Source organism: Myxine glutinosa, chromosome 5 (assembly GCF_964187855.1).
Source record: "Myxine glutinosa chromosome 5, kmMyxGlut1.1, whole genome shotgun sequence".
Taxonomy (NCBI): Eukaryota; Metazoa; Chordata; class Myxini; order Myxiniformes; family Myxinidae; genus Myxine; species Myxine glutinosa.
This window is the reverse complement of record NC_136265.1, coordinates 132,653,406-132,667,372: the sequence shown is the minus strand read 5'-3', so window position 1 is coordinate 132,667,372 and position 13,967 is coordinate 132,653,406. Positions and strand designations below refer to the sequence as shown.

Here is a 13,967-nt window from a genome sequence, read left to right as displayed (position 1 = left end):
ACGACCACAATTAATACGCAGGATGCAACCGGCGTTCAAAAAGTACGTAATTAATAGACACAATCACACGGCTTCACAACACGGATGGAGGGACGGACGTACCGTGTTTTTCGGTTTTATATATGTGGATACATATAATGCCGAGGATATTACATTGATTAGATTTTTCATTTAGTGCGGCGGCCATTTTTTATTTTACCCCTGTATGGGGGGAAATTTTGCTGGGCAAGGAAGGGTTGCACTGGATGGTTTGCCATTGCCTTCTCAGCAGGCAATGAAGATTTTGTAATTTCTTCATCGCCTGCTCTTCAGGAAGGATCCTGTGGGAATGTGGGATCTTTAACTTCCATGGGTCCTCCCAACTCCAACGAATGCCAACAGACTGGACGCCCCAGTTTAACATCCATCCGAGGGCGAGGGACAGCACACGTATTGATAAATTACCCTGCGACACTTCAGGGTGACAGTTTGTAGCTGTATCGGGATTCGAACCCATGTTAGACAGCTCAGAGGCGAACGTGCGCACCTCGAAGTTATCCTGCTCTCTCAGCTCTCTTGCCAACCCCCAACATCCATCATTCATGAATACCATAAGGCGGAAAAAAACAGAAATTGGATGATCGTACTGACGTCATCACGCCGGAAGAAAAACCTTTGATCCGGAACAAGAGAAGAGCTTATAATGCGTGTTCCCTTCACTGCCCTGACCTTGTTCTAGTGATGGCGGCTCGAATTGGGCGGCGGGCGTTCGCTGTTTCTGTGAGAGCCATGAGTCAGGTTGGAGCTTCTGCCTTCTGATACACATTACAATAATATATTATTATTATATTGTTGTAGCTATTATTTATGGTTGTGTGGTTATAGTTTGTTGGTATTATGTTTATGTGGTTAGGCTATAGTTTGTTCGTTTCGTATTAATATTATGTTTATGTGGTTATACTTATAGCTTGTTGGTGTTATGTTTGTGTGGTTGTAGCTTGTTGGTGTTATGGTTGTGTGGTTATAGCTTGTTGGTGTTATGTTTGTGTGGTTATAGCTTGTTGTTATGTTTGTGTGGTTATAGCTTGTTGGTGTTGTGTGTGTGTGCGTGTGTGTGGTTATAGCTTGTTGGTGTTATGTTTTTGTGGTTATAGCTTGTTGGTATTATGTTTGTGTGGTTATAGCTTGTTGGTGTTATGTTTGTGTGGTTAGCTATAGCTTGTTGGTATTATGTTTATGTGGTTATAGCTCGTTTGTGTTGTGTGTGTGTGTGGTTATAGCTTGTTGGTGTTATGTTTGTGTGGTTATAAACTTGTTTATAACACACTTGTTTGTGTGGTTATAGCTTGTTGGTACTTTGTTTGTGTTATGTTTGTGTGGTTATAGCTCGTTTGTGTTATGTGTGTGTGGTTATAGCTTGTTGGTGTTATGTTTGTGTGGTTATAGCTCGTTTGTGTTATGTGTGTGTGGTTATAGCTTGTTGGTGTTATGTTTGTGTGGTTATAGCTTGTTTGTGTTATGTTTGTGTGGTTATAGCTTGTTTGTGTTATGTTTGTGTGATTATAGCTTGTTGGTACTTTGTTTGTATTATAGCTTGTTTGTGTTATGTTTGTGTGGTTATAGCTTGTTGGTGTTATGTTTGTGTGGTTATAAACTTGTTTATAACACACTTGTTTGTGTTATGTTTGTGTGATTATAGCTTGTTGGTACTTTGTTTGTGTTATAGCTTGTTTGTGTTATGTTTGTGTGGTTATAGCTCGTTTGTGTTATGTGTGTGTGGTTATAGCTTGTTGGTGTTATGTTTGTGTGGTTATAGCTCGTTTGTGTTATGTGTGTGTGGTTATAGCTTGTTGGTGTTATGTTTGTGTGGTTATAGCTTGTTTGTGTTATGTTTGTGTGGTTATAGCTTGTTGGTACTTTGTGTTATAGCTTGTTTGTGTTATGTTTGTGTGGTTATAGCTTGTTGGTGTTATGTTTGTGTGGTTATCGCTTGTTGGTCTCACTGCTGGTTGTTTGTGTGGTTATAGCTTGTTGGTATTATGTTTGTGTGGTTATAGCTTGTTGGTATTATGTTTGTGTGGTTATAGCTTGTTGGTATTATGTTTGTGTGGTTATAGCTTGTTGGTGTTATGTTTGTGTGGTTATAGCTTGTTGGTGTTATGGTTGTGTGGTTAGCTACAGCTTGTTGGTATTATGTTTATGTGGTTATAGCTTGTTGGTATTATGTTTGTGTGGTTATAGCTTGTTGGTGTTATGTTTGTGTGGTTATAGCTTGTTGGTATTATGTTTGTGGTTATAGCGTGTTTGTGTTATGTGTGTGTGGTTATAGCTTGTTGGTATTATGTTTATGTGGTTTTAGTTTGTGTGGTTATAGTCTGTGTGGTTATAGCTTGTTGGTCTTGTATTTGTGTATTTATATTTTTTTTGTTGGTATTGTGTGGTTAGTTTTTTTTGTTGTGCGGTCAGTGTTTTTTTGTTTGGCATTGTGTGGTTATAGTTTTTTGTTGTTGGTGTTATATATATATATATATATATATTTAATCAACGAACATAACGTGTGAGACATAATTCGTGGCTGGTGCTCACCATTAAAGCTAGGAGGTGCCTTGATCATATATATATAATTTTTTTTTGTTTGTTTTTTTGTTTTTTTGCTTGCAGCACCCACGTATGGCAGAAAATGAACACAGGAGGTTGAAGGTTATAGCTTATTGGGATAATGGTAGCCATGTTCGGGTCCGAGCGGGAGGACGAAATTTCCATAGAAATAGGTGGCAAATTTCACCGATTGTGTTGCACCTGCAGGCTCATTGAAGGCCTTCACTCCAACGCATGGCTGGTTTTTGTCGAGGCAACTGACTTGTTGGAATTTGAATTTTGCCACAGATGAAGAGTTGGAATGGATGAAGAGCAGTTGGCCCATGTTAGTACCTACAGTTGTATATATGGAGTCGTCAGCACGGTTTGGCGAATGACAAACTACACAAATGAACATCGTACACTTAGGGTGTCGTTTGTGATGTGATGGTCTCCATTCCTCCCATATACTTGACGCTACTCTCACGTGATTTTTTTTTTTTGATTTTTTTTTTGTACGAGTATGTGAAGTGAAACGATTTGATCCAATCTCGTGATTTTGAAACTTGTCTGCTTCAAAATGTTATTTAACGTGCAAATGTAGACAATCCAACATGTTCCAATGCACAATATTCAGGGTGGATTGCCCAAAATTTGTAATGTTTTTATTCGTTCACAGCCCTTGTCTATCCTCCCTCCTTGTGCCACTGCCAGGGAGAACTGGGCAGCGGAGCTGGTAAGGGTGGTGGTGGTGGTGGATCTGTGCGGGAAGCCGGTGGGAGTTTTGGAAAGAGAGAGGCAGCAGAGGAGGAGATGTATTTCAGGTAATTCCGTTTGATTTGCTTATTTTGCTTTTGCAGTGTTAGTTTTGATTTGGTGGTCCAGGAAGTTCTCATGCAACGTCGTTGATGTGTCTCTAAAAAGTGTGATGTTCGAAATGAATTTTCCCATTCAAATTAATGTAAATATCATTTTATGTGGCTAAAGTCAAAAAACATTTGCACTAAAAACAGCTTTAACTGTAGTGAAGACTATGGCAGTGCCATTGCCAATCCCCAACCTTCAATCCACCTCAAGCATAGTTGAAAGATGGCAAAAGGTTCCACAGGAATGACCCAATATCAAATTTGAGTTTAATTTTTCCACTCCAATGGCTCATTCTTCCCAGTAAGCTGGTACTCATTTTGCAGACCTTGAAAGGATGACAGGCTCAGTCAACCTACCTGGTGTTAATCAACGGCATGACGGGCTCAAATTCAAGATCCTAAAATCTTAAGCCAGCCCCCTTAACGATTAAGCCAACACCAGGCTTCTGGGGCATGAACCTGGGGTCAAATCAAACAAATCCTTGCATTTTTCATGTGTCCTTCAATGTTGATTGCACATACAAAGTTTCAGTAAAAATGTGCCTGGAATTGCATTTTTGGCTGGAAATTTGTGCCTGGAAATTTAAGAGGAGACAGCATGAGGGATGGACAGATGTAGCAGATTACAACTCCACCCCCCCCCCCCCCCCCCACTCCTCCTGCCCCCATATTTTTATTATTATTATTAATCTTTGGTAAACCAAAGAACCCTCCCCTTCCATTGCCACCAAGTCATCGTAGAGGCTTTTTGCTCTACTCTGGATCACCATGAGGCTAAAGGCTTGGCAAAACGTTTATCACTTGTGGGTGATGTTTCGGGGAAATTCAGTTCAGTTCACCAGGTGGATGCTGAACAAAGATTTGAATGGTGAGGGTAGGGGGTGTGTTCTTCTGCCTTTCGTTGCTTTACATTTTTACGTGTACAGTAACATCGCCTTGGATGCTGTTCCTCCGATGCAAGTAGTCCTAATTCTGTGTGGGTGGCAGGAGATGTGAAAATTGTGGCGCACTGAGGGGAACTGAAGACTATGGAAACATTGCCAAATTGTTATAAAAGTGTTCCCCTTTTGGTTAGTGATGTTATAGCGAAACAACATTGTTATAAAAAGTATTCCCCTATTGTTGCCTTCCAATCTGAGGGATGAGAGATGCAATGGCAGAGGGTGGAGTCGGAGAGATCATTGATGAAGATAAGAAAAAGCACAGGACCCAGAGCACTGCATTGCCAGAAGAAAAAAAAAGCGAGGAGGAGGAGGAGGAGGAGGAGGAGGGAGGAGGAAGGAGGGAGGAGGAAGAAGGAGGAGGAGGAGGGAGGAGGAGGAGGAGGAGGAGGAGGAGGAGGAATAAAGAATAAAGAATTCCATTGAGCTCTACGTTGACCGACAGGAGAAGAAGAACCACCTTGAGAGGCCATTTTTCCCCACAGAGAAAGTCCGCAAGCCATGAGTGGAAATTTCCATGTATACCAAAGGAGGAGAGTTTGGTGAGCAGGGTGGGGTGCCAGACCGTATGGAAGGCACATGATATGTCAAGGGAGACAGCTCTGGTTTCCTGTTTGGCATTGAGGACCTCCATCCAGAGTAGAGTGACCAGGTCTGAAACCAAATTGTTGATCAGAGATCAAGCCATTGGAGAAAGAGGAAGAATTTAATATCAGAAGCGATGATGGATTCCATGACCTTGCTGATAATTGGGAGCAGGCTGATTGGTCTGTAGTTGCAAGGATCTGTTTTTGCACCTTTTTTATGTAAAGCGGTAATGTCGGCTGATTTCCAAGCTGATGGGAGTTTTGGAAAGAAAGAGGCAGCAGAGGAAGATATGTATTTCAGGTAATTCCATTTGGTTTGCTTATTTTGCTTTTGCAGCGTTGGTTTTGATTTGGTGGTCCAAGAAGTTAGCAGATGGGAGATGACCTTGATCAAAAGTGAGGGTGAATAGAACAGAGAGAGGGTGTGAAAGTGTGGCAGAGCACGATTTTAGGACCTGTGGGCTGATGCCGTCTGGTCCAGTTGCAGAATCATTCGAGGTTTGACAGAAACTTCTCTGTGTTGTCAGGAGAGAAGGACATAGAGTTCAGGAGCAGCTGGGTGTGACTGGGTAAGGTGGGTACAGAGATCGATGGTTTTGAAGCAGAGTTGACGCATTCAGCTTTTTCACGGGTGGTGTCAGCTGTGTAGCCGTTTCAGGTAAGGGAGGGGATGGAAGGGGAACAAACATCAGAAACGGGCATGACCAGACTCCATCAGGATTTGGAGGAGGGAGACGAGTTTGAGAGTTCAGTCTTGTGATTTGAGAGATATTGTTTCCTGAAGTTCTTGGTGAAACGTTTTGCCATTCGGGCAGGTGGGAAGCATGGGCATCTGCGATGGCGCTCCATCAATTTCGCTCTCGCTTGAATTATTTTAGTCTCATTCTGATGTACCACACTTCACAGAATGTTGGGTCTGCCAAAGCAGTTTCTTGGCAAGGGTTACACTGGGTGGTTCGCCATTGCCTTCCTACCCAGCAGTAGTTAGGGCAGCAATTTGGAATTTGTTCATGTTGCCGGCGATAGCTCACCTACTCTTTGCGAAGGACACCATGGGATCTTTATCGTCCAACAATTAATGCCAGCAGATGGGATGCCCACTTGAACGTCCATCCGAGGGACTGCACACACATTGATGAATCGACCTGCCATTGATGAATCAACCCAGTTTATAGCTGGGTCGGGATTCAAAGCAGGCTAGACGGTTTTGAGATGAGAGGACGGCCTCGTAGGTACACACAATCCGCCCGTCTATGCAACCCAGGAGTGAAATCGAATATTGGTAATGATCACCATTCATTTACTGATATTCAGAATTGCATAATGTTCATAATCGAGAATTATAAATCAAATGTTTATCGGATTTTTGCATTTTGCTGTCAGTGTTTTTAAGTTGATGGAATAAAGTTGTCATTACTGGTATCGCGAATCTGGGTTGGCTTTTGTAAATTGAAACGGCGGCCTATCTCGAGACGTCTTTTGTTGTTGCACATTATTGATGTAATCTGTGCTTGCATTGTCCTTTTATGCAGAAAGATGCAGCAAGAACAGCTAAAAAAGCTGCACAAACACCATAACGAGGAGATAAAACATCACAAACATGAGATCGACCGCCTGAAAGACGAGATAGACCGACATCAGAAGAAGATCAAAGATCTAGACCAAGATGATTGAAGCCACCCCTCAATGGCACCACCACCTTCACGATTATCAATAGTTTGGAGTTTGACAGCATGATTCCTGCAATCTGCACACTCTTGATCAACAACCCGTGTCACATGTTCAATCTAGCCTCCCCCCCCCCCCCCCCCCCGTCTCCATTTTTGTTTTGGCAAAGCAGGCCAATTGTCGTATGGTGTGATCTGTCTGTATTGCCATCCTAAATGCTAAACCTTGAACCAGCCAACTCGACTGGCTCGTTACACCAATTGAAGCAGCTTTTGTTATTCCTCTTGGCTTATTTGGACACCATTTGTTGAGAAGTACTTGGACTCGTGCTTTGGATTCTGGGTTTGGAGTTTTGCTGAATAAATTTAAATGGCTACACATTTGTTTCTGTTCATGATTCAAAGGTTTTTGGGTTTTTTTCATATTTGCTCAACCTTCACCAAGACTGAGCTCAATTATTTTGTAGGATATAGCAGAGGTAGCATACTCAGCTTTGAGTTGTCTTGTTTGGGTTTGAAGGCCGTAGTTTATTGCTAGGATGTTAAGCTGCACATCCTGGATCCCATCGTGTATTTTTGCAAGAGTCGGCCATTTGTTATTTATGAGCACCCGAGTTGCATTCCAAGTTCTTGTTCTGACGTGTCTTAGATTTGGCGGAGACACCGGAGCCATATCCAGGTGTTGTGACAAACGGTGCAGCGACGGGATACAAGCACCAAGTTAGAACTTTTTTTGAGCAAGAAGAGCAAAATCCAGTACTTTAATGGTCCTCGAGCTAAAGCTAAAAGTTAATCTCTTGCTAAAACTCAACATTACTAAACTGTATCTTAGTCATCCCTTGGGCAAAAAAATTATAATAAAACTTTATTTCAAAAATGCCATATTTTACCTGCAGCATGTCACAGGCTTACAATAGCTACATGTTGTTGTGGGACAACTTTTGAAATGTGCTCCTATTGGTTTGACAGTTGCTGGACCACACCCACATCTCTCACTTGACTCCCCCCATTGTAGCACCAAGAAGAAATGATATGGCCGCCATCTTGCTTTTCTGGTGGGCCTAACAGTTTGTAATCCGGTGAAGGTTTAATCAAGCCCGTCAGAACGAATGGTAAGTGAGAATTATGTGACGCAAATGACTAAAAACAATAGCGTTAAGGAATTTTGAAGGGCCACATATTGGGGTTAAGCAGTTTGTAACTGACGAATCGGCTCTTTGTGATATAACTGTGGGGAGGGTGCCATGGATGAAAGGTGACAAGTTAATCTTTTAACAACTCATTAAATGTGTGTTTCCCAATCGTGCTGTTCTTCTTTTAACAGTGCTTTAAATGCGTTTCTCAATTGGCCCGTTACTGGGTTTTGTCAGGTTGTGGCACAGTGTGGTCATTCTTGTCATTATAGAAGACATGTACTCCACTTAGAACCCAAAGTTCCTGGAGGAGGTTTTACATTCAAATGCTCCCATCTCTCGAACGTCTCTTCCAAGACCCCCTTTTGTTTCTCCTTCCACAGTGTGTGCAAGTGAAGGCAAAATATAATATGTCTGTTAATGACTCGTGAATCAGGTAACAAGAAATAAACAAAGGCAATCATTGAAAATGAGGACGTCATGCTCACGTACGACCTGATGATTCCATCGAGTGTGAACATAGAAAACAAAGCATTACATCCGGACATTGTACTCGGGAACAAAAAGTAAAAGACAGCATTGATGAGATATCTGTACCCATCGATTTTGGCCGAAACAACACAGAAATCAAGAAAATGACCAAATACCAGGACCTCAAAAATGAGGTCAAGAGATCTTGGAAGCAGAAGAGCATCGAAATTGTACCAGTGATTAATTGGAGCAAAAGGAATGATGAAGAAGAACCTCACTGATATTTTGAAAACCATCCCCATGGAATATTACCACAAATGAACTACAACTGGAGGCAATCTGGGGTTCGGTGACGATCCTGACAGGGATCTCCTCCTGGATATCAGAGAACTTGGGACAAAACTCTGAAAAAGTTGAACAGTTTGGTCCATGAACTGTGATCCCTTACCAAATCAGGACTCTCTGCTCACCTTCACTCTTTCATTCCTCTTCTCTCCCACCTCTGGAACAAACTCCATCACTCTATTCAATCCCACTCCTCCCTCCATGTCTTTAAAACAGCTGTTAACCAGCATCTCTTCCCTAACCCCATCCAAAACCTAGATCTTTTCCACCCCCGTTAATTCACGCCAGATCCACTTAATTGAAATTCCGACTTCTTTCCTGGAAGTCCGAGCAGTGTCCATGTGTTTTAACCTCTCCCACCCCCACCCCCTTACCCATGCCTCCTCCCCCCAAGCCCTCTCTCTCCCCCAGATCTCCCAATGTCTCCGTTCTCTACTGTTGTGCTTCTGTGCTTCCCTCTCTCTCCCCATCCTGTCTCCCGCTCCCTTTGTCATATGTTTTATGTGTCCGTTTGTTTTTTTGTGATTAGTGTTAGCTCTAATACGAGCCTCGATCCTGTATACAAAAAAAAAAAAAAAAGGAGGAGGTGGATACTTTGGGTCCTGGGAGGAGGACTCCGTTCCACTTCCTGAAACCCACAAATGGAGATAACAACCAACGACATACACACATACACAGACCTCCTTCTATTAATAGATTTGTACCATTATGTTTTTGTTCTGCTTCGCTTCGCTCACGCTTGGGCCGATAGATGTGGAATTCCTCTATTTATTGCTGGATTAATATTTACTTGGGGTGCGAATCTACCTCTATAGTGTCACCTTGCCCATCATAGATTTCCACTGTGCAGGGTGAGTCATAATCCCAGGACACGGTTTTAGCTGCTTATAAAAGATTTGTATATACCATGTATTTACACTGTTTTTATTTTCAGATAATATAAATAATACATTAAACCACGATGGCAGACCAGTTCATTTACAGTAGAAGAGAGGCTGGTATCAGTGGTGAGGTACCATGAGAGGAGAAGCACAAACAAGATGATGAAACAGGTGCAAGAGGACTTCAGAGGAGCGTTTTGGAAAGCCAGCACCATCAAAATCAAATTATCTTTTGGGAAAAAAGGAATTTCAGACTGGAAATGTACTGGACAGAAAGTGCAGCGGAAGACCAAAAATTTGTGATTTGGGCACCAAAGATGCCCTGTAGAAGCATCTTTGACCCCCGAGACACCACAAAGAGGTTGAACTCAGACATTCTCTGGAATTATCTTTACCCATCCAACAGACTTTTTTGTCCCCCGTCGCACCGCGGAGCGAAAGGGGAAGTATGGTTTTCCCCTCCGTCCGTGTGTGCGTGCGTGCGTGTGTGCATGTGGGCGTGCGTGCGAACGTGCGTACATGCGTAAGCGAAGGATCGAATTCTAATTTGGTGTGTGGGTGCAACCCACGTGAAAATCCAAGATGGCCGCCGCCATGTATGTCTGACGCCATGTATGTCTGAACCTTGTGAGCGGAATATCTTGAAAAATAAGCGAAGTACCAACTTCTAATCTGGTGTGTAGGTGTATCTAGGCATAAGGAAGAATGCCATTGAAAATTGGGTCGCCACGTCAAAATCCAACATGGCCGCCACCATATACATGTCTTGTCTGAACCTTGTGAGCGAAATATCTTGAAAAATAAACGAACTACTAACTTCTAATCTGGTGCATAGGTGTATCTCCGCATAAGGAAGAACGCTATTGAAAATTGGGTCACCACGTCAAAATCCAAGATAGCCGCCACCATGTATGTCTGAACCTTGTGAGCGGAATATCTTGAAAAATAAACGAACTACTAACTTCTAATCTGGTGCATAGGTGTATCTACGCATAAGGGAGAACGCTATTGAAAAATGGGTCGCCACGTCCAAATCCAAGATGGCCGCCTTGCATCTTCCACTTTGTCAACTCGCATCACTTCAATGGTGGGGGACCTAGGTGTAACGCTTGTTTTTAATGGCCTTACCTTTTATTCGGACTTGTATTTTGATAAAACAGATATTACTAGAACAGCTCGCAAGGCCGTACCTTTCTTCGAAACACTTAGGCCTTCTCTGAGTCTTGAGGCCTCGGGAGGTCCTGCCCTTGTGCCAAACTCGTAGGGTGGTACCCGTCTAACACAAGGTGCCGGGGCATGGCTGTGTCGAAGGAGACTTTGGAATTCTCATGCAGGTTCACCACAGAAACGAAGATCCAGTCTGCCGTTTCCTTCTGGCAGCTTTTCCTCCACACTTCAATGCTGTTACTCTCCATGAGGTTTGTTTCAAATCCTTGGCCTTCCAACAACTCGCACTTTTTAACTTCAAGGCCTTGCTGATGAAAGGGTAGGAAAAAGAAAGACGTGGGAGGGGAGGTGACTAAAAAGTTTTTTGGTGTGTGTGGGTGTGTGTGTGTTATTGAGGATAGTTTTAACGACATGTTTACACCACATTCCATTAACATCTGATTTGTCCCACATAAGGTTTCTGCAGGGCACACACAGTCCACCAGCAACCCCCTCCTACTGAAACTCCCCAAATCCAGGATCTCTGTTCAGGCCTCCACTCATTCATTACTCTTTATTCCCACCTTTGGAACCACTACCACATTCTCTTCGATCCCATTCTTCCCTCCAGATATTCAAGACCCCTATTCACCACCATCTCAGATCATCCCCCATCCAAACCCAAAACCATTCAAGACCCCTGTTTCTGTATCCATCCACCCCGTGCATTCTCCCCCACACATCACCCTTACCCGTGGATCCCTTGTCCTCCGGTTATTTCTCCCTTGGACCTATTGTTGGTATTTCCCACTCATCTTTCTGCTGTTCCTTTTGCCATGTTGTGTCCTGATCTGTTCTGTGGTCTAGCTCGTCCGCAAGCTTCGTTTTCAACTGACCGGCTACAATAGAGAAGGCAAGTGAGAGACGGGATTCTTCACTTCAAGATAAATCTATGTCAACTGTGTCATTTCAAGCTACAATAACAGAAACTGAGCTACTTACCAACATAGACCAATCCACTTAGCCATGCCAAGGCACTTACCACCAGCACAACCTACAATGCCACACCTGTGGATGTGTGTGCCAATCCCGAATCGGACTCCACAGCCACCAAACATCCCATAGCAGACACAACCAACCTGAAGGTGAATGACTGCTAAGAATGACTTATAGACGAAGTCGAGAGGTCAATCATCATCATCAGTTTTAATTTTGAAACAGAAAAAAGTGACTGGAGGCTGTGGAGGAAGCTTCAGGCTGTAAGGGGACTGATCAAGCTGCCTGAAGCCACATTCATGAAAGGCGGTCCACGTAACATGGCCGACCTCGTGCACAGTCATGCTGATCTGAATAAGGAGCAAAATTTGTTCAGCATCAGTTTTTCTCTCTGTCCTTTATGGCCTGCCCCAATTCTCTGATACATCTGGTTACATCAAACCTCCCCTCAAACCTGACCTCTTCTTCTGCTCCTCTTGGCTCTTGTCATCATGTCATGAGAAACTGTCTCTACTTGTCAGTCTTCTCAGAGCCACCACAAAGAGCAGTTCAGCAATCTATATTGGCCTGATGTGGAATCTGCTCGCTTCCTCAATGGATATTATCCATCTCCAGGCACTGCATGACGTCATCACCGGGCACCGAAGGGGACCCGGCGATGATGCACGCTGAAAGGGAGTACTCAGTTTTCACTCTGGTTGTTGTACACCGCACCTTTCCTATGCCATCTCCAGGCGCTGCATAACGTCATTGCCGAACACCGAAGGGAGCCCGGCGATGATGCACGCTGAAAGGGAGTACTCAGTTTTCACTCTGGTTGTTGTACACCGCATCTTTCCTATGGCATCTCCAGGCGCTGCATAACGTCATTGCTGAACACCAAAGGGGGCTCGGCAATGACGCACGATGAAAGGGTTGAGAAACTGTCTGGGAAAGCCTCAGTGTTCACTCCGGTTGTTTGTTTGTTTGTCCGGGCGATATCTCAGCCATCCTTTGATCCAGGAAGCTAAAATTTCGGCACAATAGTGAACAAGTATTTTGGCAAAAATGTTGTTTTTTATTTTTTGATTAATCAATTAATTTATAATTTATTTAATTATTGTTGATTAATTAAGTATTTATTTATTTCCTTTCTCATCTGGGCAATATCTCAGGCACCATTTAAGCTAGGAAGCTAATATTTGGACATGACAATGACCAAGTGATTTAGCTGTAAAGGGTATTTTTGATTTATTGATTAATCAAATAATCGATTAATTAATTATTGATTAAAAAAATTTAAGTTACAGATTCAGATGAAACGGTGGTAGTTTAGGTATTATATTAGACAATTGATAAATTATTTAATTATTTTACCATATTATTTGTTTAATTTCATTATTAGTCACTTATTTTCTTTCTCATCTGGGCAATATCTCAGGCACCATTTGAGCTAGGAAGCTGATATTTGGACAGGACAGTGACCAAGTGGTGTGGCTATAAAGGATATTTTTGATTTATTAATTAATCAATGAATTGATTAATTATCTATTGATTAATCAATTAATTATTTCAATTTTTTTGTTAATTATCTGTTTTATTAATTTTCAAAAAGTTACAGCTTCGGATGAAACACAAGGTGGTTTGGGTATACTACAGGCCAATTGATTAAGAAATTAATTATTTTACGATTAATATTTATTGATTTAATTGCACAATTAATCAATTATTGTGCACCTTTCCTCCCAATACCGTCTCTGTGTGCCGCATGCTGGAAGATGTTATTTATTTATTTGGCATTGGGGCGATGTACTTTGAATGTATCTGTAGTTGCTTGTTTTTGCTCTGATGAGAACTTAACACCCAAAACGTCAGTTTCACCCTGCTGACAATAGCAGTTAGCATATTTTGATCAAAATTCTGTTGATTCCATCCATCGTTCGTTTTGCTTCACTGATGCACCAGCCTTCGCAAAGATTAGTCTTCCATTCTCTTCCTCACAGACTGGACCATCATATTGGTTCCTAACATTGACAGTTCCTGGAATTACTTCCAAAGCAGACTGCTTCTTTCTCCTTAACTAGTGAATGAATCTCTTCATTCCTCCAACTGCACCAACAAGCTCCAAAACCTCTAAAGCTGAATAATGCCTCAGTATTCTCTGAAGAGCCAAGCCCATTCAGAGCTACGCAGAGCTCATCACGGTGAACAAGGTCTTTGCCCGAAGTGCCACAGAGTGTGGCATCCTATTCTGGATTGGTGCAGCTGTTTGCCATATTACTCCCTTGAACATTGGTAGCATGACAGGAGGCCGAGTCCCAGGAAGTTGCCCATCACAAATGGGTTGATGGAATTGGCTTTCTGTCATCTCACCTCTGGCCTCACTGCATCCAGCCTCT

At 42.6% G+C, this 13,967-nt stretch overlaps 1 protein-coding gene across 1 annotated transcript; it reads left to right on the top strand.

Moving 5' to 3' along the window:
• Positions 1–649: 649 nt before the first annotated feature.
• ATP5IF1 (ATP synthase inhibitory factor subunit 1) lies at positions 650–6,996 on the top strand. Its single transcript, XM_068116187.2, has 3 exons — positions 650–777; positions 3,271–3,380; positions 6,483–6,996. Exons 1-3 carry the CDS (start codon positions 721–723, stop codon positions 6,622–6,624), a joined length of 309 nt encoding a protein of 102 aa, XP_067972288.1. The 5' UTR covers positions 650–720; the 3' UTR covers positions 6,625–6,996.
• Positions 6,997–13,967: the final 6,971 nt, after the last annotated feature.

Coding starts and splice junctions, on each gene's coding strand:
- ATP5IF1 (XM_068116187.2), top strand. CDS start 721: ATGGCGGCTCGAATTGGGCGGCGGGCGTTCGCTGTTTCTGTGAGAGCC. Junction 778..3,270: donor CTGTGAGAGCCATGAGTCAG/GTTGGAGCTTCT, acceptor TGCCACTGCCAG/GGAGAACTGGGCAGCGGAGC. Junction 3,381..6,482: donor GAGGAGGAGATGTATTTCAG/GTAATTCCGTTT, acceptor CCTTTTATGCAG/AAAGATGCAGCAAGAACAGC.